The 27,289-nt window shown below is 54.1% G+C and overlaps 2 protein-coding genes across 2 annotated transcripts; both read left to right on the forward strand.

The window, feature by feature from the left end:
• Nucleotides 1-22,163: 22,163 nt before the first annotated feature.
• On the forward strand, nt 22,164-22,669 carry IUM83_08654 (Retrotransposon protein; the record flags this gene model as incomplete). Its single annotated transcript, XM_067933041.1, has 2 exons — nt 22,164-22,257; nt 22,353-22,669. 2 exons carry the CDS (start codon nt 22,164-22,166, stop codon nt 22,667-22,669), a joined length of 411 nt encoding a protein of 136 aa, XP_067794134.1.
• Nucleotides 22,670-24,301: 1,632 nt separating this feature from the next.
• On the forward strand, nt 24,302-26,887 carry IUM83_08655 (GDP-L-fucose synthetase; the record flags this gene model as incomplete). The annotated part of the gene is made up of 2 exons (XM_067933042.1): nt 24,302-24,574; nt 26,663-26,887. The coding sequence occupies 2 exons, from the start codon at nt 24,302-24,304 to the stop codon at nt 26,885-26,887; spliced, it is 498 nt and encodes a 165-aa protein (XP_067794212.1).
• Nucleotides 26,888-27,289: the final 402 nt, after the last annotated feature.

The raw sequence follows: 27,289 nt of genomic DNA on the forward strand, positions 1-27,289 counted from the left end.
AGGGGATCTCCCTTGCGCGCTAGTATTACCACATGCGTCGCGGAAGCCAAGAGGACCCGTTCAATTACTTGTATCGGTTGAACTTGGCCAGTATACGTGCTCGTCTGCGGATCCACGACGGGACGTTGGCAGAGAGACGTGAACACGTTGATCACTACGTCGACACGATCCAAGATGACGATCTCGCAAGTTCTCTTGTCGTGCTCCGACTGCCGGATCAGAAGGATTAGATGGTGTGCTGTTGGCCATGCGCCAACGCAACCAGCGCCGACGGGCAGAGGTTCAACGATCGAAGTGCTGTCAAAAGGTCCCAGCTCCAGCTGCCACGTCGAAGGCAATTCGTCTGGTGACGACCAAACTGGGAAATCCTGATGAGATCTCCGAGTTTCAGGACGAACTGAGTGACGACGCATCGGAAGACTCTGACGACGAAGTTGCCCACGTGATCACTGGTCAGTCGACCGCAGTTGGCGTTACCACACCGCCGGCATCGCACCCAGACCGAGAGAAGCAGCATGGCCGTCCTCCGTATGGCGGTCGTTTTTCACACTGTGGTTCCCGTAAGCATACCGACCTTGGTTGCTGGAAACGGTCCACCTGCCAGAAATGCGGCCGCACCGGACACCCCACGGACAAGTGTCTTTTCGTCTGCAAGTGTTGCGCGGACGTTCATGAAGCGGGCTAGTGCAAGATCGGCGATCGCTTCTATGCTATATGCCAGTGGTACAACCCGACGCGCCATGCTGGGCTCTTACCCGAACGCGTCGAGAAGGCGTTAAACTAGATCTTTCACTAAGCCTGAACAGCATGGTACGTGATGAGCTATCGAAGTTCTGCATTTATGCATATGTTCGGAAAGCGAAGCAAGCGTTAGAATACCCAGCCCCCCCGCAACCCGGTGAATACAACCAGATCTCTTACCTCAGATGAAGACGCATTTTGTCGATAGCGCTGTGTGATGACATTAAAGCTGCCGCCAGGTGAGCGCCGGGGTTACTGGAAGTATTATACCCATCCAAGTGGCTCAAGCAGTTGAAGTCAACTGGTGCAGTGAAAAATGTTCGCGCCAACCTGCTCTTTGATACTGGAGCCGAAGTGTCGACCATCGACTATACCTTTGCACGTTAGGTGGGTTGTGAGATCGGCGCAACGCAAACGATGGACTGTGTTGGTGTTGGGGATGCTGTGTACCGCACGGAATGACGGGCGGAAGTCAAACTTGTCTTGGCTGGAGAGTTGGTGTACAAGTTCCGAGTATGGGTTGGAGATCTATCAGGCCAAGACGTCATTCTTGGTATGGCCTTTACGGTTCCCGCTGGGGTGAGGTTAGATCTCGCCGACGGGGCGCTTTGCTTGCCCAACGAAGTCCGAATCCAGATGACAGACCAGAAACCCTTGTACAGCAGTCGAGGCCAAACGGTGTATGTACCCGGTCGGCACACTATTCTGCCAAACCGATGTCAAGCCAAGCGGTCGGAACAATGAACCACACGGGGAGAGAAGTGGGTTAGTACAGTGGTACAAGGGGCTTTTGGCAAGAAAACGTACGGCCGTATCACGAATGTCAGTTGGAGTCAAGTCTGCCTTGATCACCTGGTTCTACTCGCAATGTGGTTACCGACCGGACAGATCCCGAGGAAACCTGTCTTTGCGCGAGTGGACACGAACCGCTACCGCGAATGGCAGACACTAGCTTTCGAGGCGACGGAGGATAAGGCGAAAGACGCTCCTGAGGACGAGGTTGGCCCTTGACCTATGGTCGAACGACCTAAGTACAGGACGTCGATGTCTATTTTGAACAGGCCCGTCATGGGTGCGAAGATTAAGACGACTACCCAAAACAACGTGAACCCGCTAGAAGAGGCTAACGCAGCCTCATCTGTGGTCGACTATTTCCCTCCAATACAGCCAGTAAGGTGTGTGGTGGGCACGGTGGCAGCGACCAGGTCACACGCGGCCGAGATCTCTCCGGCGACAACACGAGAGATCCCATACGAGATGGGCAGAGGTGCAAGTGCGTCTAAGCCTCGAGCAGGGAAACAGTCTGGGCTACAAGTGGAGGCTGACGGTGGACGTACGAAGCACACTGATCGGGAAACCAGTGGATTCGCCTCGACTCCGACAAATGCCACTAATACCAAACTTGCGGAACGTTTTCCGGAATACCGTCCTGATCCAGCGAGGTGCTCGGACGTGGTGTAACGGGGTTACACGCACAAGTGGCTACAAGCCACTTGTGATTTTAACAGATAAAATATCTGTTAAAAGTTTTAGATACTTCTTTACCTTGGTGTAAGTCACACCAATGGATACATTGAAGTGGGCCACCACAATGAGTGGTTCACACCTACCCAAAGATCCTATTGGTAGAAAGCAGCTTTCTACCAATTAGAGACGTGCATATTGGCGGGGTTCTGACAACCAGCCTCTGTCAACCCCTTTCATAGATGGTAAACCTTTTTTGCAGATTTAGGCGGAAGATCAATTTTCAAACAATACAGTCCTCACTTTACCTAATCGAAGTCACTTGGAGACTTATCTGATTTATATTATATTTGTGTATTCAAATATAATTAACTCAAGTTATTACTAAGTACTTACGCTTCCTCATGCACGTAGCGCGACGTGTAAGCAAAAGTAGCGAGTCAAGTTAGACTCACTACTCGTGGGTACAGCCACCAGGGAAACCGTCGGCAACGACTATGCATTTTCCGTTATTGTCGAGTGTGAACGGAGTGACAGCGACAGCTGTGAGTCGGAGAGATCTGACTCGAAAGACAGCTAGGGAAGCTTCGACTGGGAGACAGACGAAGAGCTCGAGCCCGAGCTATCACGGGTTGTGTACCCAGTTACGACAGCCGGCGGGTGCACTGGGTCGCTGCACGAGATGGAGGAGTCACACTATATCCTCGAGAGAGCTGATTTCACTGGTAAAAACATCGAGAAGGAGATGACTGCATTAGAAGAGATCTCTCCACAAAAGAAGTCGACCAGGATGCTGACGAGCCCCATGCCAACATTCACACCAGGGGAGAACATGTGCGTCGTCAGCTTCGACAGGTCAGCAAAGCACAAGCGAGTTGGCGGAGCTTTTAGCGCTGTTGTATGGAGTGCGCCAGATTGGAAGGTGATCAAGGCCGAGAATGGATACCTACCGGACCTCACGGTGAATGAGTCCGAATACCATGGTCTACTCTTGGGTCTATGTCTGATTTCGAATCTCACATCTGACCGTTTAATCCTGTGCGGAGATTCTAATCTAGTTATCCGACAACTGCGAGGGGAAATGAATGCAAGTCTTCAGGCCTCCAACCGCTGCGAGAAACGGCACGGGTGGCGTTATGGGATTGGCCACAGTGCGAGCTCATTCACGTGAAGCGCAACTGGGACCAACACGCAGACATGCTTGCAGGTCAAGCGCTACAGTGTGGGTTAGGCGTCGTCAATGACGCTGACCTCGCGGACCACGAAACGCTGAATCGACTGGACGAGCTCCTCAAGACACACGAAGAGCGTGACGCACACCCGAGGGTTGGTACAGTCATGCGAAGTCGATCTCGTACAGTCGCACCCGCCGTGTAGTGGGTCTAACTTGACTCACTACTTTAGCTTACACGTTGCGCAACGTGTATGAGGAAGCGTAAGTACTTAGTAATTACTTAGGTTAATTATATTTGAGTACACAAATATAAGTTAACTTAGACAAGACTCCAAGTAGCTAGTTTAAGGTAAAATGAGAACTGTATTGCTTGTAAATTGATCTTCCTCTAAAATCTGCTAAAAACTGTTTATCATCTATGAAAGGGTTGGCAGCGGCTGGCTGTCAGAGCCCCGCTAATATGCATGTCTCTGATTGGTAGAAAGATGCTGCTTTCTACCAATAGGATCTTTGGGTATGTGTGGACCACTCACTGTGGTGGTCCATTTCAATGTATCCATCGGTGTGTCTTACACCAATGTGAGGAAGTATCCAAAACGTTTAACAGATAACCTATCTGTTAAATTCACAAGTGGCTTGCAGCCACTTGTACGTGTAACCCCGTTACACCATCCCCCCCCCCCTTAAGGTTAGACGCGCGGGGTCCCCGCACGTCAATCTTTTGGAATTGACCATTCGTCAATTCTCCGCGTTTGGAGAAGAAACCCGCGCTCATTCAACGATGAGCGCGCCTCAGAAGAAGTCCGCAAAGTCGGTGGGGAGTCATCTCTCCATCGACGACTACTTCGAACGCCAGAAGGCGAAGTACGGCGACGTCGTCGACTTTGACGACGACGATGAAGACATGGAAGGCGAGGAGGACTCGCCCTCAATGCGTAAAGACTCAGTGTCGAGCGAATCGCTCGACCCTCACGCCAAGAACGTTCGCCCGCGTGAAGGGGACGAATCGGACGCTTCGAGTTCGAAGCGTTCGCGTACTGAGAGTGATACCCCACTCGCTTCAGCTGGGGCTCTCAGTACTCCGCGCGCTGCTGCTGCAGCGCGTGATGTTAAAGCTCAAGGCTCTCCGCGCGCAGCGCCTGCAGCGCGCGATCCATGGATGCCGTCCGCGTCCGAGATCGCGGACCGATTTGGGAACTCGGTACCTCCGAATGAGGTGCCGCTGTACGTATACAGCGCCGTCAAAGATGACGCTGTGGCTGCCGAGCTGCACTTTGATGCGGAAACGCATCAAAGGCGCGATTACTACATCGGACGCTTTCATGAGCTCCGATGGTTTCAAAGCAAGAAGACCTCTTCTCGTAGCAAAGTGCCCGAGTGGCAGGCACCTTATCAAAGTTGGAACGCTTTTGTTGAGAACTTCAACAAGAAGCCGAGTGCTTACCGTGATCGGATTAAGCAAGCGCGTGATCGACGTACTCGAAGCGTGGAAAGCTGGAGCAACTTCATGTTGCTGCTGAGGAGGCAAATGTGCCGTGCGCTGTGCCCGAGGGCTTTCAGTGCACGAAGTGCTTCCCAGGCGCGGTCCGCTTGAGCGACCGCGATCTGAACGGGTACACGTCGTTCCGTGTGCCCGAGAGTCTCAAAGAGCTCCGTGCTAAGTTCTTAGCACGTGAGGGTTCGGGCGCTGGCGATGATCGCAGCGCTCGTGTTACTTCCGCTGTACCAGCGCGTACTGCTCCTCATACGCCCTCACCATTTCCGGAACGTCCTCCAGCAAGACGTTCCGCGGCTCCCATGTATCTCGATGGGGAGGAAATCCTCTCCAACGAATACGAAAACGAGCCCCTTGAGGGTTCGTTTTCGGGATACTATGGTCAACAATCCGCTCAACAATCCAGCGGATTGAGCCGCGGGCGTCACGGATCGGCGGTGGCGGGGGTGGTAACACGCCCCGGGTATGATCAGCCCCGGGCTGATCAGTACGCGTCTCTCCACGACCGGGTGACTGCCGTGGAGCGTCTGCAGGGCGCTGAGTTCGCCGCCCTGAAACAGGAGCTGGCGAACCAGAAGGCCCAAGTCGCGGCGGTCTCGCAGACCGCCTCGAATATCCAGGTCGAGCTGGGGGCCCAAATGAAGGGGTTGCTCCAGCGCGTCCGCGCGCTGGAGGAGAGGTTGCTCGTCGCCGAGGCTTCGGGTCAGCCGAGCTAGATGGCTCGTGCTGCCGGTATGGCTTCAGCCGTCCGACGTAAAAGGTCGGATGGAGGCGCATGCTAGACGGTATGTCTAGCATGTATGCGTTGCCGTGCCGTGCCAACACAGTGAACGACCCGATGAAGCGCGGAGCAAGCTTGCTTGCTCCGAAATCCGAAACGGCATGTCTAGGCAGGTTTTGTGTAGCTAACAAAACTAATGAACCAACTTTAAATTCATTTGTGTTGCCTCTGCCCGCATTGTCTGCGTTCAGCTTCTGTTGATACACAGAAGCTGCTATTGTGTCTTGGACAAACCGAATCACGGCTTGTCTTTTGGTGATGAAACTGATTGCATCCGAGCTGAAGTCATTCAGCTCGCTCTCCGCTAGAGGCCCGGCCTCTGCGTGGTTCTTTGCGGTGTCTGCGCCCTGCGCAGACCCGTGGTCGTTGGCCTTGTTGTTGGGGGGTCTGCGCCCTGCGCAGACTCATGTGGTTTGTCCATTGTTGCAGCTGACACTGTGCAAGTGTCAGCGGTTTTCTGCGGCTGCTGTATTGCAGTCGTAGATCCTCCCCCACTTAAAGTGGGAGCCATCACTCCGAGTAAACTCGGCAGACGGGGATGCCGCATGGCATTCACATAAAACGGTGTATGCCCGGTCGAGGCATGCACTGAGTTGTTGATGGCAAACTCTGCCGTCGATAAGCACCCGCTCCAGTATTGGAACGAGTGAGCGTAGCTCTTCAACATATCGACGAGCACGCGATTCACGCGCTCGGTTTGACCGTCCGTCTGCGGATGATCCGCAGTCGACATGGAAAGCTGGCTCCCAAGAAGTGTAAACACTTCTTGCCACAGGTGCGCTGTGAAGCGCGGGTCTCTGTCCGACACGATGTCGGACGGCATGCCATGGTGTTTGAACACCATGTCGACGAGCAGACGGGCCGTCTGCTTCGCGGTCACCTCTGCTGGCACCGCAGCAAGATGTACCATCTTGATGAAACGGTCGACGAAGACCACAACACCGGTGTTCCCTCCGCTATCCGGGGGAAGACCAAAGATGAAGTCCAAAGACATGGACTTCCAACACTCCGACGGAGTCGGTAGTGATTGCAGTGGAGCCTGCGCGAATGGCGCAGGCTTCACGCGTTGGCATACCTTGCAAGCACGGATGTACTTGCGCACCCACTTATACTGGTGGTGCCAGTAGAAGTCGCGCGTGAGAAGGACGTAAGTCTTCTCACGTCCGATACTCGTACATGATCCTGAGTCGCAGGTCATGGTCATTTGGCACGACAACGCGGATCGCGTTGTCGTCGACTGCGTTGTAGAGTAGCGGTCCGTCGTGCACACGAAAGCGTTGTGCACGCGCTCGAAGGTGCTTGGGCAGCTTCTGACGGGACTTGTCAGAAGGCGCTGTGCCATAGGCCAGCAAGAGCTTCGCGTCCGCGTCGTGCGCGTACGCGGCCTTCACGTCATCCAACAGAGATGATGTGGGTTTGCTCGATCGCATGGCGTCAATGGCATTGACGTCAGCAGCTTCTGCATAGTCCGGCCGACGTGATAACGCGTCGGCCACCACATTCAATCTTCCGGGTTTGCATTCGACCCGGAAGTTACTCTCTGCAAAGAATGAGAGCCATCTCGCCATTCGTTGTGATATGTGTGGCGACTTCACTGCGGTGCGCAGTGAAGCATGGTCGGTGTAGACCACAAACGGTCTACTCCCAAGCAAGTACACTCGGAACTTTGCGAGTGCATACTTCATGGCAAGGAGTTCCTTGTCATGCACCGGATAGTTGCGCTCAGCTGGCTTCAGCTGACGCGATTGGTAGTAGACGACACGATCACGGCCCTCGTGATCGTGCTGCATTAACGCACATCCGATCGCGAAATCGGATGCGTCACACACTACGTGAAATGGGCGATCTTGGTCAGCCACTGCCAAGATCGGCGCCTCAGTCAAGCCCCGCTTGACTGCATCGAATGCCATTTGGCAATCGGGTGTCCAATTCCACATAGCTTCTTTCTTAAGAAGCTGTGACAGCGGGCGGATCTTGCCCGCATAATCCTCCACGTACTTGCACAAGTACGTGGCCAAGCCAAGGAACTGCCTCAGTTCCTTGACACTTGAAGGCGTTGGCCATTCATTAATCACTCTGACCTTTTCCGGGTCAGGGCGAACACGGTTTTTTTCCTACGAGACATCCGAGGACGGGTATCTCGCTCGCCCCGAAGATACACTTCTTCAGGTTCGCGTAGAGCTTATGCTTTCGCATAAGCTCAAGTAGCTTCCGGAGATGCACCCTGTGCATCTCTACGTCGGTCTTCCCGTCCACAGCCCGGCTGTGGATGAATACATCATCGAAGTAGCTCGGTGCGAAGTCGCGCACCGAGCGCAACAAGTGCGTCACGCACCTGTTGAAAGTCGCAGGGGCGTTCTTAAGCCCCTGTGGCATTACTAGCCATTCCCAGAGCATACCGCTTGGCGTGCTCACTGCCGTGAGAGGGATATCGCTCTCACGCATTAGGATTTGATAAAATCCATCTCGCAAGTCGAGAGCACTGTAAACGGTGCTCCCGGCCATCGAATCGATGATAACATCATTTCGTGGTATCGGCGTCTGCGCCGGTACTGTCGCATCGTTCAGCTTGTTATAGGCATGAACGATGCGCCATCCGCCCTGTGGCTTCTTGACACAGAACGTCGGAGCACTGTGCGGGGACTTTGATTCCCGCACTTGTCCAGCTTTGCGACGACTTTCAATGAAGTCGTCGATTGCTTTTACTTGCTCTCGCGGCAGTGGCCAATGTCGCGTGACACAGTACTTCGTGCCCGGCACGAGATCAATCTCGTGCTGAATGCCCTTATCCTGCGGAAGCTCCGCAGGAATCTCTTCCGGGAGTACGTCTTTGTACTCCCTCAACAATTCGTAATAGGGACTCGACTTCAGCGAGTCCCAACCTTGTTCCTCGAAGCGCTCTCGCTTCGTCTTCGCACTGAGAGTGTCTTCACTCTCAGTGGTACTTCCCAGGAAGAGCTGCCTCAGCTCTTCGCTCTCGCTCGCCGTTCTTTCGCTGTCCGAAAGAACGCAGACTTGCTCGATGCGTCCATCGTGCAAGTCGCGCGTGAAGCGCTTCCAGCTCATGGCTGGAAGCGAAGTCAACTCCGACGCCGTCATCGGAGGACTAGCGAGTTCCATTTCACGACACTGGAATCCAGTATCGGTGCGCGTCAAGACGCTTAGCGTCTCGACGTCCGGCGTCACCGCCTCAGTCCGCTCAGCAGACGGTTCTCGTGGCGTCTCGGTCCCGGACCGAGACTTGCGCAGCGTTTTTCGCATGCGCCGTCTTCTTGTTGTGCGGAGCCCGGCTTCGCACAGTTGTTCTTCTGGTCCAGGCCCGGCCGTGGACAGTTGTTCGCCGGCGGACCCTGTCCGCGGGCGCGCGGTATCAAGCCCGGCTTGATCGCATGGCGCTTCGTCGTGCAGCCCGGCTGCACGACAGCATGCAAATTGCGTCAGTGCGGTACATTTGCAACCGTCCGCACTGTTTGCAGCGTCAACTCCCGGAGTTGACACGCCTTCGTCACCTCGACGCCATTCATTGGCGGACCCCTCATGACCGAGGGTGCGTCGACTCCCGGAGCCGACTCGTCGTCGTCGACCTGACCTCTTCGCGTCAGGGACTGTCCCATGCGTACTTGAACGCGAGTGTTGGTTCCCGTAACCAGCACATCTTTTTCTTCCGACGTCGGCAGCATTGCGGTCGTGGGTCTCACTTGTGCGCGCCCTCGCGCACTTCTTGGGCACTCCGGGACAGCAGCATAAAGCGCTGTCTCGACTGGTGAGCCGCGCGCACCTGCTGGTGCGTGCGCTGCGGTAACAGGGCCATCGCTCTCTGTTCCGCTGTCGCGACCGAAGCGCACGAGCGTGCGCTTCTTCCAGTCTATCACCGGATCATGCCGTGCAAGCCACGACATGCCCATTACTACGTCGAACTTATCGTCCAGGTCCAGGACGATAAAGGGTTCGACAAACACTCGTTGTTTGTACGAGAAGCGCACGTTTACGACGCGCTTCTCGGTCTTCACGATGGCACCTGTTGCCAGTCGTACCTCCAGAAGACTTCGAGGTACATTTACCTCCTCGAAGTCAAGTCTCGGCAGGCTTCGTAGTCGAACAAAGTTGTTCAACGCGCCTGAATCTACCTGAGCGCGAAGAGAGTCGCTCGCTCTCTTCGACGTTACCTTCAACATGACCAGGTTCGGCCTGTCATCTTGCTTCTTGCAGCGAGATCTGGTCTCACTGGGGGCTGCAGTCCTCAGGGTCGCGTTCCCGATGTCGGCACGCGTGACTGTGTTACCAGTAGGGCGCCCCGCGCCTACTGGATGTTCGCGTTTTTTTTTTGGTCCGCGGCGATGCCTAGGATCGCCACGACGGCCACCTCCAAGGGGCATGGAAGCTGTGCACTCCCGTGCAAAGTGACCAATCCTTCCGCAACGGAAGCATCGCACGTTACCTCCCTGTTGCTGGTAACCAGCAGGTGTTGCATTCGAGAGGTCCATTGGTTCTGGGCCTCCCGTCCTCACTACCGGGCGCGGTTGCGGCCTCGGTACGTTTACATGGAGTTTAGTCTGCCGCAGGCTAAATTCTTCTTGCATGGCAAGAGTGATTGCAGCTTCGAGAGTACTCGGGTACGCTCGGAAGAGATAGGTCTTCACGGGCCCATCTCTAAGTCCTTTCATGAACGTGACGACCTTGGTCGCCTCGCCAATCGGGTTAGTCACGATATTTGATACCAAATATCGTGCGCGCTGCGCGTAAGCACGAGCGTCATGCTTACCCTACTGAAGGTCGAGGAACTCCGCCCTCGACCGGAACTCGTTTTGCGAGGGCTCAAACGCTTGTTTGAGCTCCTCTTTGAATACTTCGTACGTGCTGAAGCACGTAGGATCGGAGAGTCGGCGTCCATACGCCCAACTCCTCGCGCGTCCGCCAAGGCAGGACATGGCGAACGCAACCTTCGACAGCGGGTCGACGATGCGTCGAGCCGCTATGGCTGTGTCGAGCTCGACAAGCCACCGGAGGAGAGGCTCGCCCTCTCTTCCCACGTAATTGCTTACGCTCAATTTCAATGATTGAGCAAGCGGTGTCGTCCCTGACGACGCCGTCACTGAGGAAGCAGCATCACGCTGCTCCTTCAAGATGAATCCAAGAGCAACACCATGTTGCTCCGTCGGCGATAGCGTACGCAGCATCGTAGCTATAGCCGCCTCCCCAATGACTGTTGACAGTTGTTGGAGGACCTCCCATTCTGGGTCAGACAGGTGGGGACAGTCAGCGCGTGCAACATGCGTTGCAGGCGTGTTGGAGCTCTCCATGGGCACCTCCGTGCTCATGTGGTTCTCGGCTCCGCGTTCGTACACCGCGTACGAACGTCCAGCAGTCGGTCGTTGGACAGACTACTAAGTGCTACCAGGTGTAGTGGGCCTAACTTGACTCACTACTTTAGCTTACACGTTGCGCAACGTGTATGAGGAAGCGTAAGTACTTAGCAATTACTTAGGTTAATTATATTTGAGTACACAAATATAAGTTAACTTAGACAAGACTCCAAGTAGCTAGTTTAAGGTAAAATGAGAACTGTATTGCTTGTAAATTGATCTTCCTCTAAAATCTGCTAAAAATTGTTTATCATCTATGAAAGGGGTTGGCAGCGGCTGGCTGTCAGAGCCCCGCTAATATGCATGTCTCTGATTGGTAGAAAGATGCTGCTTTCTACCAATAGGATCTTTGGGTATGTGTGGACCACTCACTGTGGTGGTCCATTTCAACAAAGACGCCAAGTGACTTCGATTAGGTAAAGTGAGAACTGTATTGTTCGTAAACTGATCTTCCTCCTAGAACTGCTAAAACCGTTTACCATCTATGAAAGGGGTTGTCAGCGGTTGGTTGTCAGAACCCCGCCAATATGCACGTCTCTTATTGGTAGAAAGATGCTGCTTTCTACCAATAGGATCTTCGGGTTGGTGTGGACCACTCATTGTGGTGACCCACTTCAATGTATCCATTGGTGTGTCTTACACCAAGGTGAGGAAGTATCCAAAACTTTTAACAGATAACCTATCTGTTAAATTCACAAGTGGCTTGCAGCCACTTGTACGTGTAACCCCGTTACACCATCCCCCCCCCCCTTAAGGTTAGACGCGCGGGGTCCCCGCACGTCAATCTTTTGGAATTGACCATTCGTCAATTCTCCGCGTTTGGAGAAGAAACCCGCGCTCATTCAACGATGAGCGCGCCTCAGAAGAAGTCCGCAAAGTCGGTGGGGAGTCATCTCTCCATCGACGACTACTCCGAACGCCAGAAGGCGAAGTATGGCGACGTCGTCGACTTCGACGACGACGATGAATATATGGAGGGCGAGGAGGACTCGCCCTCAAAGCGTAAAGACTCAGTGTCGAGCGAATCGCTCGACCCTCATGCGAAGAACATTCGCTCGCGTGAAGGGGACGAATCGGACGCTTCGAGTTCGAAGCGTTCGCGTACTGAGAGTGATACCCCACTCGCTTCAGCTGGGGCTCTCAGTACTCCGCGCGCTGCTGCTGCAGCGCGTGATGTTAAAGCTCAAGGCTCTCCGCGCGCAGCGCCTGCAGCGCGCGATCCATGGATGCCGTCCGCGTCCGAGATCGCGGACCGATTTGGGAACTCGGTACCTCCGAATGAGGTGCCGCTGTACGTATACAGCGCCGTCAAAGATGACGCTGTGGCTGCCGAGCTGCACTTTGATGCGGAAACGCATCAAAGGCGCGATTACTACATCGGACGCTTTCATGAGCTCCGATGGTTTCAAAGCAAGAAGACCTCTTCTCGTAGCAAAGTGCCCGAGTGGCAGGCACCTTATCAAAGTTGGAACGCTTTTGTTGAGAACTTCAACAAGAAGCCGAGTGCTTACCGTGATCGGATTAAGCAAGCGCGTGATCGACGTACTCGAAGCGTGGAAAGCTGGAGCAACTTCATGTTGCTGCTGAGGAGGCAAATGTGCCGTGCGCTGTGCCCGAGGGCTTTCAGTGCACGAAGTGCTTCCCAGGCGCGGTCCGCTTGAGCGACCGCGATCTGAACGGGTACACGTCGTTCCGTGTGCCCGAGAGTCTCAAAGAGCTCCGTGCTAAGTTCTTAGCACGTGAGGGTTCGGGCGCTGGCGATGATCGCAGCGCTCGCACTACTTCCGCTGCGCCAGCGCGTACCGCTCTTCATACGCCCTCATCATTTCCGGAACGTCCTCCAGCAAGACGTTCCGCAGCTCCCATGTATCTTGATGGGGAGGAAATCCTCTCCAACGAATACGAAAACGAGCCCCTTGAGGGTTCGTTTTCGGGATACTATGGTCAACAATCCGCTCAACAATCCAGCGGGTTGAGCCGCGGGCGTCACGGATCGGCGGTGGCGGGGGTGGTAACACGCCCCGGGTATGATCAGCCCCGGGCTGATCAGTACGCGTCTCTCCACGACCGGGTGACCGCCGTGGAGCGTCTGCAGGGCGCTTAGTTCGCCGCCCTGAAGCAGGAGCTGGCGAACCAGAAGGCACAAGTCGCGGCGGTCTCACAGACCCTCGAATATCCAGGTCGAGTTGGGGACCCGGATGAAGGGGTTGCTCCAGCGCGCCCGCGCGCTGGAGGAGAGGCTGCTCGCCGCCGAGGCCAAGTCCTCCACTTCTGTCTCGGCTCCTGCCGAGGCTTCGGGTCAGCCGAGCTAGATGGCTCGTGCTGCAGGTATGGCTTCAGCCGTCCGGCGTAAAAGGTCGGATGGAGGCGCATGCTAGACGGTATGTCTAGCGTGTATGCGTTGCCGTGCCGTGCCAACACAGTGAACGACCCGATGAAGCGCGGAGCAAGCTTGCTTGGTCCAAAATCCGAAACTGCGTGTTTAGGCAGGTTTTGAGTAGCTAGCAAAACCAATGAACCAACTTTGAATTCATTTGTGTTGCCTCTGCCCACATTGTCTGCGTTCAGCTTCTGTTGGTCAACAGAAGCTGCTATTGCGTCTTGGACAAACCAAATCACGGCTTGTCTTTTGGTAAGGAAGTTGATTGCGTCCGAGCTGAAGTCATTCAGCTCGCTCTCCGCTAGAGGCCCGGCCTCTGCGTGGTTCTTTGCGGTGTCTGCGCCCTGCGCAGATCCGTGGTCGTTGGCCTTGTTGTTGGGGGAGTCTGCGCCCTGCGCAGACTCATGTGGTTTGTCCATTGTTGCAGCTGACACTGTGCAAGTGTCAGCGGTTTTCGGCTGCTGCTGTATTGCAGTCGTAGATCCTCCTCCACTTAAAGTGTGAGCCATCACTCCGAGTAAACTCGGTAGACATGGATGCCGCATGGCATTCGCGTAGAACGGTGTATGCCCGGTCGAGGCATGCACTGAGTTGTTGATGGCAAACTCTGCCATCGATAAGCACTCGCTCCAGTAGTGGAACGAGGTCAAAATGTCGACGAGCACGCGGTTCACGCGCTCGGTTTGACCGTCCGTCTGCGGATGATCCGCAGTCGACCTTAAAAGTTGGCTCCCAAGAAGTGTAAACACTTCTTGCCACAAGTGCGCTGTGAAGCACGGGTCTCTGTCCGACACGATGTCGGTCGGCATACCATGGTATTTGAACACCATGTCGACGAACAGACGGGCCGTCTGCTTCGCGGTCACCTCTGCCGGCACCGCAGCAAGATGTACCATCTTGCTGAAGCGGTCGACGAAGACCACAACACCGGTATTCCCTCCGCTGTCCGGGGGAAGACCAAAGATGAAGTCCAAAGACATGGACTTCCAACACTCCGACGGCGTCGGTAGTGATTGTAACGGAGCCTGCGCGAATGGCGCAGGCTTTACGCGTTGGCATACCTCGCAAGCACGGATGTACTTGCGCACCCACTTCTACTGGTGGTGTCAGTAGAAGTCGCGCGTGAGAAGGACGTATGTCTTCTCACGTCCGAGATGTCCCGCAGTCGGGGCATCATGATATTCGTAGATGATCCTGAGTCGCATGTCATCCTCATTCGGCACGACAACGCAATCCGCGTTGTCGTCGACTGCATTATAGAGCAGTATTCCGTCGTGCACACGAAAGCGGTGTGCACGCGCACGAAGGTGCTTGGACAACTTGTGACGAGCCTTGTCAGAAGGTGTTGTGCCATAAGCCAGCAAGTGCTTCGCGTCCGCGTCGCGAGCGTACGCGGCCTTCACATCGTCCAACAGAGACGATGTGGGTTTGCTCGATCGCATGGCGTCATTGGCATTGACGTCAGCAGCTTCTGCGTAGTCCGGCCGACGTGATAACGCGTCGGCCACCACATTCAATCTTCCGGGTTTGCATTCGACCCGGAAGTTACTCTCTGCAAAGAATGAGAGCCATCTCGCCATTCGTTGTGATATGTGTGGCGACTTCACTGCGGTGCGCAGTGAAGCATGGTCGGTGTAGACCACAAACGGTCTACTTCCAAGCCAATACACTCGGAACTTTGCGAGTGCGTATTTCATGGCAAGGAGTTCCTTGTCATGTCCCGGATAGTTGCGCTCAGCTTGCCTCAGCTGACGCGATTGGTAGTAGACGACACGATCACGGCCCTCGTGATCGTGCTGCATCAACGCACATCCGATCGCGAAATCGGATGCGTCACACACTACGTGAAATGGGCGATCTTGGTCAGCCACTGCCAAGATCGGCGCCTCAGTCAAGCCCCGCTTGACTGCATCGAATGCCTTTTGGCAATCGGCTGTCCAATTCCACACAGCTTCCTTCTTAAGAAGCTGTGACAGCGGGCGGCTCTTGCCCGTGTAAGCTCAAGTAGCTTCCGGAGATGCACCCTGCGCATCTCTACGTCGATCTTCCCGTCCACAGCCCGGCTGTGGATGAACACATCATCGAAGTAGCTCGGCGCGAAGTCGCGCACCGAGCGCAACAAGTGCGTCACGCACCTGTTGAAGGTCGCAGGGGCGTTCTTAAGCCCCTGCGGCATTACTAGCCATTCCCAGAGCATGCCGCTTGGCGTGCTCACTGCCGTGAGAGGGATGTCGCCCTCACGCATTAGGATCTGATAGAATCCATCTCGCAAGTCGAGAGCACTGTAAACGGTGCTCCCGGCCATCGAATCGATGATAACATCTTTTCGTGGTATCGGCGTCTGCGCCGGTACCGTCGCATCGTTCAGCTTGTTATACGCATGAACGATGCACCATCCGCCCTGTGGCTTTTTGACACAGAACGTCGGAGCACTGTGCGGGGACTTCGATTCCCGCACTTGTCCAGCTTTGCGACGACTTTCAATGAAGTCGTCGATTGCTTTTACTTGCTCTCGCGGCAGTGGCCAATGTCGCGTAACGCAATACTTCGTGCCCGGCACGAGATCAATCTCGTGCTGAATGCCCTTATCCTGCGGAAGCTCCGCAGGAATCTCTTCCGGGAGTACGTCTTTGTACTCCCTCAACAATTCGTAATAGGGACTCGACTTCAGCGAGTCCCAACCTTGTTCCTCGAAGCGCTCTCGCTTCGTCTTCGCACTGAGAGTGTCTTCACTCTCAGTGGTACTTCCCAGGAAGAGCTGCCTCAGCTCTTCGCTCTCGCTCGCCGTTCTTTCGCTGTCCGAAAGAACGCAGACTTGCTCGATGCGTCCATCGTGCAAGTCGCGCGTGAAGCGCTTCCAGCTCATGGCTGGAAGCGAAGTCAACTCCGACGCCGTCATCGGAGGACTAGCGAGTTCCATTTCACGACACTGGAATCCAGTATCGGTGCGCGTCAAGACGCTTAGCGTCTCGACGTCCGGCGTCACCGCCTCAGTCCGCTCAGCAGACGGTTCTCGTGGCGTCTCGGTCCCGGACCGAGACTTGCGCAGCGTTTTTCGCATGCGCCGTCTTCTTGTTGTGCGGAGCCCGGCTTCGCACAGTTGTTCTTCTGGTCCAGGCCCGGCCGTGGACAGTTGTTCGCCGGCGGACCCTGTCCGCGGGCGCGCGGTATCAAGCCCGGCTTGATCGCATGGCGCTTCGTCGTGCAGCCCGGCTGCACGACAGCATGCAAATTGCGTCAGTGCGGTACATTTGCAACCGTCCGCACTGTTTGCAGCGTCAACTCCCGGAGTTGACACGCCTTCGTCACCTCGACGCCATTCATTGGCGGAGCCCCTCATGACCGAGGGTGCGTCGACTCCCGGAGCCGACTCGTCGTCGTCGACCTGACCTCTTCGCGTCAGGGACTGTCCCATGCGTACTTGAACGCGAGTGTTGGTTCCCGTAACCAGCACATCTTTTTCTTCCGACGTCGGCAGCATTGCGGTCGTGGGTCTCACTTGTGCGCGCCCTCGCGCACTTCTTGGGCACTCCGGGACAGCAGCATAAAGCGCTGTCTCGACTGGTGAGCCGCGCGCACCTGCTGGTGCGTGCGCTGCGGTAACAGGGCCATCGCTCTCTGTTCCGCTGTCGCGACCGAAGCGCACGAGCGTGCGCTTCTTCCAGTCTATCACCGGATCATGCCGTGCAAGCCACGGCATGCCCATTACCACGTCGAACGTATCGTCCAGGTCCAGGACGATAAAGGGTTCGACAAACACTCGTTGTTTGTACGAGAAGCGCACGTTTACGACGCGCTTCTCGGTCTTCACGATGGCACCTGTTGCCAGTCGTACCTCCAGAAGACTTCGAGGTACATTTACCTCCTCGAAGTCAAGTCTCGGCAGGCTTCGTAGTCGAACAAAGTTGTTCAACGCGCCTGAATCTACCTGAGCGCGAAGAGAGTCGCTCGCTCTCTTCGACGTTACCTTCAACATGACCAGGTTCGGCCTGTCATCTTGCTTCTTGCAGCGAGATCTGGTCTCACTGGGGGCTGCAGTCCTCAGGGTCGCGTTCCCGATGTCGGCACGCGTGACTGTGTTACCAGTAGGGCGCCCCGCGCCTACTGGATGTTCGCGTTTTTTGTTTGTTCGCGGCGATGCCTAGCATCGCCACGACGGCCACCTCCAGGGGGCATGGGAGCTGTGCACTCTCTGGCAAAGTGACCGATCCTTCCGCAACGGAAGCATCGCGCATTACTTCCGTGCTGCTGGTGACCAGCAGCCGTTGCATTCGAGAGGTCCATTGGTTCCGGACCTCCCGTGCTCACTACCGGGCGCGGTTGCGACCTCGGCACGTTCGCATGCAGTTTAGCCTGCCGCAGGCTAAACTCTTCTTGCATTGCGAGGGTAATCGCAGCTTCGAGAGTACTCGGGTACTCTCGGAAGAGATAGGTCTTCACAGGCCCATCTCTCAGTCCCTTCATGAACGTGACGACTTTAGTCGCCTCGTCTATCGGGTTGGTCACGATGTTCGAGACCAAGTACCGTGCACGCTGCGCGTAAGCATGGACGTCATGCTTACCCTGCTGAAGGTCGAGGAACTCCGCCCTCGACCGGAACTCGTTTTGCGGGGGCTCAAACGCTTGTCTGAGTTCCTCTTTCAATACTTCGTACGTGCTGAAGCACGTAGGATCTGAGAGTCGGCGTCCATACGCCCAACTCCTTGCGCGTCCGCCAAGGCAGGACATGGCGAACGCGACCTTCGACAGCGGGTCGACGATGCGTCGAGCCGCTATGGCTGTGTCGAGCTCGACAAGCCATCGGAGGAGAGGTTCGCCCTCTCTTCCTACATAATTGCTTACGCTCAATTTCAATGATTGAGCACGCGGTGTCGTCCCTGACGACGCCGTCACTGAGGAAGCAGCGTCACGCTGCTCCTTCAAGATGAATCCAAGAGCAACACCATGTTGCTCCGTCGGCGATAGCGTACGCAGCATCGTAGCTATCGCGCTTCTCCAATGACTGTTGACAGTCGTTGGAGGGCTTCCCACTCTGGGTCAGACAGGTGGGGGCAGTCAGCGCGTGCAACATGCATTGCAGCCGTACTGGAGCTCTCCATGGGCACCTCCATGCTCATGGGGTTCTCGGCTCCGCGTTCGTACACCGCGTACGAACGTCAAGCAGTCGGTCGTTGGATGGACTACAAAGTGCTACCAGGTGTAGTGGGTCTAACTTGACTCACTACTTTAGCTTACACGTTGCGCAACGTGTATGAGGAAGCGTAAGTGCTTCGTAATTACTTAGGTTAATTATATTTGAATACACAAATATAAGTTAAGTAAGAAAGGATTCCAAGTGACTTAGATGAGGTAAAATGAGAACTGTATTTGTTTGTAAATTGATCTTCCTCCTAGAACTGTTAAAACTGTTTATCATCTATGAAAGGGGTTGGCAGCGGCTGGCTGTCAGAGCCCCGCTAATATGCATGTCTCTGATTGGTAGAAAGATGCTGCTTTCTACCAATAGGATCTTCGGGTAGGTATGGACCACTCATTGTGGTGGCGCACTTCAATGTATCCATTGGTGTGTCTTACACCAAGGTGAGGAAGTATCCAAAACTTTTAACAGATAACCTATCTGTTAAATTCACAAGTGGCTTGCAGCCACTTGTACGTGTAACCCCGTTACATCCAGGAACAAGCGGATGAATTACAGGCATTCATGGACAAGGCACGTGTACAAGTGGAAGAGACTGTCACTGCAGCTCAGAAATGACGGAAGATGCTGGCTCGTGTGGACTACAGCTAGTTGAAGAACCGAGTTTACATGCGATGCTACCGGAATTGGAGTCTGGTGTGTGTGGATCGCCGCCAGAGCAGGAAGCTGCGTTGCATGAGAAGCTGCCGGTGAAGTTGGTTCAGCAAGGATCGCAACCAACAAGTACAACGGAGACCTTGAAGGTGAACGCAGTGAAGTCCGAACGTACGAGTAGCCTTTTCATCAGGAAGGGTCGCATTAATGGCAGAGATGTCCGAATTCTGTTGGACACGGGTGCAAGCACGAACATGATTATGCCCGGGTTGGCTAGTAATGTGCTTCTGTCAAGACGACTTCAATCTCAGCGCTTTGATGGCACGTTAACGCCGGCGACGGATGTCAAACACGTGGACGCGCCAGTGAGCATGGATGGGTACTTCTTTCCAGCGATCGAGTTCGTGGAATGGAAGTTGCCGGAGTCGCACGACGTCATTTTGAGGAAACCGTGGTTTAAAGACTACAACCCTCAAGTGGATTGGCAAAAGGAGGAGGCTGTCATACCTGACCGGATGCAATTCATCGACGTCGATGCACCGTCGTTCTCGCACAACTTGAAGGAAGGCGAGTATGAGCAGGTGTTTTGGGTGAAGATACATCTTGTGCCCGAAGTGGAAGGAATTCCAGTACCGATCTTCAACGTAGTCGGTAAGGAGTTCAAGGATGTGTTTCCGGAGCAATTACCAGACGGATTGCCTCCGATGCGTGAAGTCAACTTTGAAGTGACGTTGAAGAAGGGGGATCAACCAAGTTCTCGATCACCGTCCGCATGTCGAAGATGGAACAGGATGCTTTCGAAGAATTTGTCAAAGACAAGTTGAAGAAAGGATGGATTGCAGTGTCGAACTCGCCGTGGGTTTCGAACATCTTCGCTATCCCGAAGAAGGACCCAGTCACAGGTCAAATGCCGAAAAGGGCTGAATGGTTGCGTAGCGGCAATTTGAAGATTCCGTTGCGTTGGGTATTCGCCTACCGCTATCTCAACAGCGTGACTGTCATTGCCAAGATCCCGTTGCCAGTAATCGAGGAGTTGTCCGATAAGATGGTAGGTTGTGTCATCTACACGTTGATCGACCTTGCGCAGGGATATCATCAAATGCTGGTGGTGAGGTCAAGTCGTCCGTACACTGCGTTTCTAACACACAATGAAACGTATCAGTGGTGTGTAGCGTCCATGGGAGTGGCTAGAATGCCAGGGACATGGTCCAGGCTCATGCACAAGCTGTTCGACAAGTACGAATGTGTCGTCGTGTATCTCGATGACATCTGCGTCTTATCAAAGAGTATGGAGGAGCATGTGGAGCATCTGCGTGCAGTTTGTATGGTACTGCGTCGCGAGAAGATTTTTGCGCACATGGCAAAGTGTTCGTTTGGTCAGTCCGAAGTGGCTTTCCTAGGACATGTTGTGTCGCAGGCAGGAGTAAGCGTTGATCCGCGTAAAAAGGAAGCGATAGCCAAGTATCTGACTCCGACGAATCGAAAGGAGTTGCTGAGTTTCTTGGGTTTGGCAGGATATTATCGCAGATTTATCTGTGATTTTGCCGAGATTGCTCGTCCGTTGAGGGATTTGACGAAGGGAGATGTCCCATGGAGTTGGGCGAAGCCTGTGGAGGACGCGTATTTGCATCTCAAGCTCGCACTTCAGCAAGCGCCTACGCTGAAGTTGCCGGACTTTGAGCGACCGTTTATCGTGACGACGGACGCGTCAGGACATTGTATTGGTGGAGTTCTGTCACAGAAGTATGACGGAGCAGATCATCCGATTGCCTTCTATTCGAAGAAGTTGGATAAACATGAGCGTGGATGGCCTACGCATGAGAAGGAGCTACTAGCTATCAAAGTGGCTACGGAGAAGTGGAGACACTATCTGCATGGACGCCCATTCGACGTCTACACGGATAACGCAGCGTGTTCGTGGATGTTGCATCACCCACGAGTGTCACCAAAGATGGCTCGCTTTTTGACGCACTTCTCGCACTACACGTTTACTTTGCATCATGTGCGAGGTAAGATGAACGTTGTAGCGGATGCGCTCTCACGGCCTCCACCGGATGGACTGGAAGACGAAGAGGAGAAAGAAGCACCTCTTCCGGATGTGACGTATACCGTTCATGACTGCGACGACGAATGCGCAAGAATGCCGCACCAGGTCATGACCACCGTATTAAGTCTGCAGTGTTGCGCAACTTGTCAACGGATGATACTCACCTGTTACTCGGCGATGTCGACTTACAGGGGGGAGGGTCGCACGATTAGGGTAGCACAGCAGCAAGTCAACAGCGTCGACTATCATTTTGTAAGTCCGCACTTGGCACCTGAGACGAAAAGAGCGTTTCAGGAAGGATACGAATCAGACCTTGCTTTCAAGCAACAGTGGTCTAATGGAGCAGGAAAGGAGAAGTTCATCAAGCACAATGGGCTTCTGTTTTTCAAACAGACGAAAGGCGAAACTGTCTACCGACTTTGTGTACCGAAGGTAAAAGAGCTTCGCACAAATGTCATGATCGAATTTCATGATGGAAAGACGTCCGTGCATCCTGGAAGTCGACTTATGTACCTGCAAGCAGCGCAATGGTACTACTGGCCGACTATGGACCGCGACGTAAGGGAATACGTTCGCACATGTGAGACTTGTGCACGATGGAAGTCCAGTAGCCAGAAGAAAAAAGGACTACTGATGCCGATACCAGTGCCAAAGGAATGCTGGGAAGTGGTGTCAATGAATTTCATCACGGGTTTGCCAGTGTCGGAAGGGTTTGATGCAATACTGGTTGCAGTGGACAAGTTGTCCAAGCGAGCGAAGTATGCACCAACGTATTCGACAGCTGACGCGAAGGACACAGCTAAAGTGTTCTTTGATGCAGTTGTTCGGCATCACGGATTGCCGAAGGTCATCATCAGTGATCGCGGCTCGAAGTTCATCTTGGACTTTTGGAAGTCATTGGTGAAGTTAATGGGTATCTAACTCAGCATGACAACTGCGCACCGAGCTCAGGAAAATGGCCAGACAGAGCGCCAGAACCTCGTGCTCGAAGATGCATTGATATGTATGATCTCGTATCACGGTGACGATTGGGTTCAGCACCTAGGGACTATCGAATATGCGCATTCGACCCTCGTCAACGCGTCTACGAAGTTCGCGCCATTCGAACTGACACAGGACGTAAGGTGTCAAACGTTGTGGCAGAGGAGATGAAAGACCTGCTGCAATCAGAGAATGATGTGACGCTCGCGGAGCTCGCGAAGAACTTTGCGAAGGAGCGACAGGAGATCGTAGAACGTGCTCAGAAGAATTTGGAAGAAGCTCAAGCAAGACAAAAGGAGTACTACGATCGCAAGCGCAGACAAGTTGTCTTTAAAAGAGGTGACTTAGTGCTGCTCGACACGAAGAACTTACCGCTGAAAACCGTAAACAAGAACACGGAATTGAAGAAAGCGAAATTAGCGGCTAAGAAGGTTGGACCGTTCGTGATTTAACGTATGGTGAACGACAACGGGGCGAAGTTGATACTTCCGCGCACGATGAAACGTCTTAATCCGACATTCAACGTGGAGTTACTGACCCTTTACCAAACGAATCATGAGGATTTTCCGAATCGACCGCTTCCGAAGGATGTACCTCTAATCGTGGACGAGGACACTGGAGAAGAAATCTACATTGGGGAGAAGCTGCTCAAGAAACGAACTAGACGTCGCAAACGTCAATGGCTCGTGAAATGGCATGGGTTGCCGGAGCATGAGGCAACCTGGGAAAGCGAAGCGCAGATTAAGCACGTTTCGCATTGGCGTCAACTCCTGGATGGGTATCGACTCCGCCAACGCGAAGTCAACCAGGGGGAGATGTCAGACCCACCTCTGGCCTGCTGTGCAAGCAAGCCAGAGCGATGCGGCGCAAAGGCTCTGGCTTGCTTGCTCGCCGCCAGAGGCTTGAAGTTCCTGTGGCAGTTACCCGAGAGGGTTTATAATTACGCACCCCAGCCGTTGCTCGTGGCTGGCGGTGCTTGTGTGTGGGCTCCACCTACCTGACCGATACTTCAACACAAGGCATATTTCCAGCCCGATGTAAGGGATTGGACCTGGTCTTCAGGTTTAATCCCATCAATCTTCGCTGACTTTCCTAAATCGACGCAATGGCTATGCTCGTATCGCGGGCCTCCAGTTTGAGAAGGATGGTCTCGATGCAAAGAACCACGTGCACCGATTCCTCGACTCGCGTGGGGACCGAGGGCTCGAACGACGGCTCTGCCACGTTCGAGTGAAGGACATTCACGAGTTGGGAGATATAATTAACGACATCTTGAAGTTGGAAGAGCGTGGGCAGTCCCGGGAGACTTCGGCTTACCCGCCGAGCAGCCGCGAGAGTACTCGCCGACGCGATGATAAACGCCCCGGGGCTTCGCGGGACAGTTACCGCCGCGAGGACCGACGCGCCGAGTCTTCGCGCGACGGTTACCGTCGCGACGATACGATCATCGGGACAGAGACTTTGACCGTCGTCGTGATGGCTCACGGCATGGATGTTAGGCTAGCAGTAGCAATTCATTATTAAATAAACCGTATACCCCACACATCGACCACAACTACCGCGCTTCTCGACAGGACCAACACTCGCACCCACTTCAACGACAAACACTCTTCTGGCCCAGCGCGACATTCCACGAACCCGTACACGACATCATGCTCACTAGGTGACATTAGTGTTGGGTCTCTAATGTTGCTGCGATTGCCGATGTGGCGGTTCCAGTTAGTTTTCTTCGTCGAAGCAGATTGGTGATAGGGCAGTGCCAGGGATTTCCAAGGCCGTCGACCTGCGCGACTCCAGCCAGACCAGGCGCTGTTCGAGCAAATGCGCCCCCACGCACGTGCTGTACCTGGCGGTGCTCGTGGGCGGCCTGTTCCGGGGAGGTGGACTTGACCGAGACAGCATGACCATCAATGACTTGGTGTTGTAGAGCTGCCAGCGCTACGGCGCGCACAAGCTCGTGTCGTGTGTGCCCACGAGCGTCTTCCCGGCTACCCGCTGGACGAGATCTTGCTACACAACGGCTGCGTGCACAGCTCCAACGAGGCCTACGCCATGGTCAAGAGGGTCATCGACACGCCCAACCGCTGCTACGCCGACCAGTTCAGCTGCAACTTCACGTCCGTCATCCGCACAGCTCGCACGACAACTTCAACATTGATGACGGCCACGTGGTGACCGGAGACTTCCACAAGTGCTTCCTTCTCAAGAGAGACGCGACGCTGGCCGTGACCTGGGGTAGTGGCAAGCCACTGCAGCAGTTCATCTCGACCCACGACGCGGCCACGCTCATGCTGTGGGTGTTGGGCCACTACGACAATGTGGTGCCGCCGATCCTGTCGGTTGACAAGGAGAACGAGGTGTCGATTGGGGACGTTGTTCAAGAAATCACGCGGCCATGGACTTCAAGGGAGAAATCGACTTTGATGAGCGTACAACGGGCGGCCACTTCAAAATGACTGCTGGCAACACCAAGCTGCTTCAAGAAGCATGCGTGCAGAGCACGCCATAGTTATGATGTCCGATTTACCAAAAACAAAAAGAAGAAGGGAAAGGGTGAGTGACAGAGAGCTAGAAACAAAGGCATTCTGCCCACTACCAGCACAATGAAACTTTACACTACAGGTGTCCCCGCTGACATAAGGTTAACCGCACATAAAAAATTAGGAAATGCACAGAGCCAGATACGTTAAATCCACAGATACACAATACGCTGTACTGCGTCATCGCACTTAGGGCGATGACGCAGTGCCGCAGCTCAGCAACTCTGGTCCTCTCACTTACCTTTCTCCACCACGGCGCACACGCGTTTTCGGTCCTTTCCGGGACCGCCGCCCCGCGCTCGCCGCCGCCGCCCCGCGCTCGCCGCCGCCGCCCCGCGCTCGCCGCCAGCCACCACCACCGCCGCCGCCCCACACTCGTCGCTTTCAGCCACCGCCGCCTCACATCGGTGACGCGTTGTGACGCGTCGCAGCTGGCGTATCGTCCGCCGCGCATTGCGCCGCTGTTGGAGGCGGAGGTTTCGCTGTCGGTTTCCATAGCAACCATTCACTAAACAAGTTTTTTTTTATCGAAGAAGTATGGTACTGGGTTTCTCTATGGGGGATTTGGCTGCCTTCTGGAACGTTGGGTACACTATCAAACGAAAGGTCTTTCGTGGGTCGTTGTGCGATGAGGCTCTACATGAAGTTGAGCATTTGGACTTCGAGCCTGTATTTCGCAAGGTGTATGCGAAGAGGCTTGACACCTATCGGGGCCAGGTGAACTTAGACGTGAATAGCAATGGTTTGGCAAACATTCACAGCGTGGTGGCCGGACTTGTGGAGGCAGCTAATACCCAGTGGGAAGTGAATGAAGGTACATGGTATGCAATGAAATCGTTACCAGGAGGTAGAACGCAGGCACCGCATTGAGACTTTCCGACTTTTGAGATCACGCGGGCATTTTTACGCCATAGACTTGTGCAAGGGTCGGTGATCGTGGCGTTAATGGATAACACAGCCATACATGTTTATCCGGGTTGCTTTGGAGGTCCGGTGGAAAAGGGTGGAATAGTTACGTCGCTACTAAGCCGAGGCGATCTCCTTTTGTTCCGTGGAGATCTCGCTCATGCAGGAGCCAAGTACGAAGAGGAGAATATCCGTCTTCACTGCTACGTACGGGTGATAGGTATTCCGCAAAAGCCAAATGCAACGGAGGCTGTTCTGTTTAAAACCTACGGCTGCAAGAATTGCATGCACATGTTTTATTCTCGCCGCGACCTTAGAGAACACAAGTCTGCGTGCACTACCCGAGGGACATTTCCCTGCCCTTACTGCGACAGCAGCTACAACATTCGAAACTCCCTCACAAAGCACATTGGCCGTGAGCATCGCAATTAGCATCAGCCCCGCCGAGTCCGCGCACGTAATGCAGAGGAGGGCTGTAGTGGGCCTACTTTGGCTCACTACTTAGCTTACACGTCGCGCTACGTGTATGAGGAAGCGTAGGAGTTTATTAATAATTTGAATTAATTATACTTGAGTCCACAAGTATAATATAAACCAAATAAAACACCAAGCAGCTAGTTTAAGGTAAAATGAGAACTGTATTGTTTGTAAATTGATCTTCCTCCTAAATCTGCTAAAAATTGTTTATCATCTATGAAAGGGGTTGACAGCGGCTGGCTGTCAGAGCCCCGCTAATATGCATGTCTTTGATTGGTAGAAAGATGCTGCTTTCTACCAATAGGATCTTTGAGTATGTGTGGATCACTCATTGTGGTGGCGCACTTCAATGTATCCATTGGTGTGCCTTACACCAATGTGAGGAAGTATCTAAAACCTTTAACAGATATTTATCTGTTAAACCATAAGTGACAAATGTCATGCACAAGTGACAGTTGTCACTTGTGACCGTTGTCGTGCACAAGTGACTGTTGTCACTTGTGTGTGTAACCCCGTTACAAGGGCGAAGAGGTCGACAACGAGGACGGAGAGGATCCCAACGACGACGAGGAGGACGACGATGAAGAGGACGATGACGACGAGGAAGACAGCGATCTGAGTGAGATCGACGAAAGCTCGGCGGAGGAGAGCATGGAAGAAGAGAGAGACGAAGTGATGAACGGCGCAAGCGGCAGTGAAATGAGCGAGGAAAGCGAAGACGAGATGGACGACGAGTTCGATTTGTAGAGTTGAGCTTCGGGTAAACAACAGCATTTAGCAGATAATTTCAATTAATTTGCTGAACTGGACTAGCGAAGGACTAATGCATTTAGGGCGTCTTTGTCACGCTGATCTATCTGGTTTGGTTATGTCTTCACCACATGGTTAAAGTATGAGGGTCTTTGTTTGGTGAACGGTCAATCAGCCAATAGCAGTCATTCGCGCGCGGGCGGCGAAGATGTCGAGCGGCGGCGAGGACTCGGATTCGAGCCAGCCGGCTGATGGCTCTGCAGTCTTCCCAGCCCCCTCTGCGCAGCAAGACTTGAGTGGAGCTCTCGACTGGAGTGGGGCTCTCGGGTCTGGGTGGCTGGCACAGCCATCTCTGCAGGAGCAGGCGCCGTCCATGCAAAACGATAGCACGACGCAGGA

The sequence above is a fragment of the Phytophthora cinnamomi genome (assembly GCF_018691715.1).
Source record: "Phytophthora cinnamomi strain GKB4 chromosome Unknown Contig26, whole genome shotgun sequence".
NCBI lineage: Eukaryota > Oomycota > Peronosporomycetes > Peronosporales > Peronosporaceae > Phytophthora > Phytophthora cinnamomi.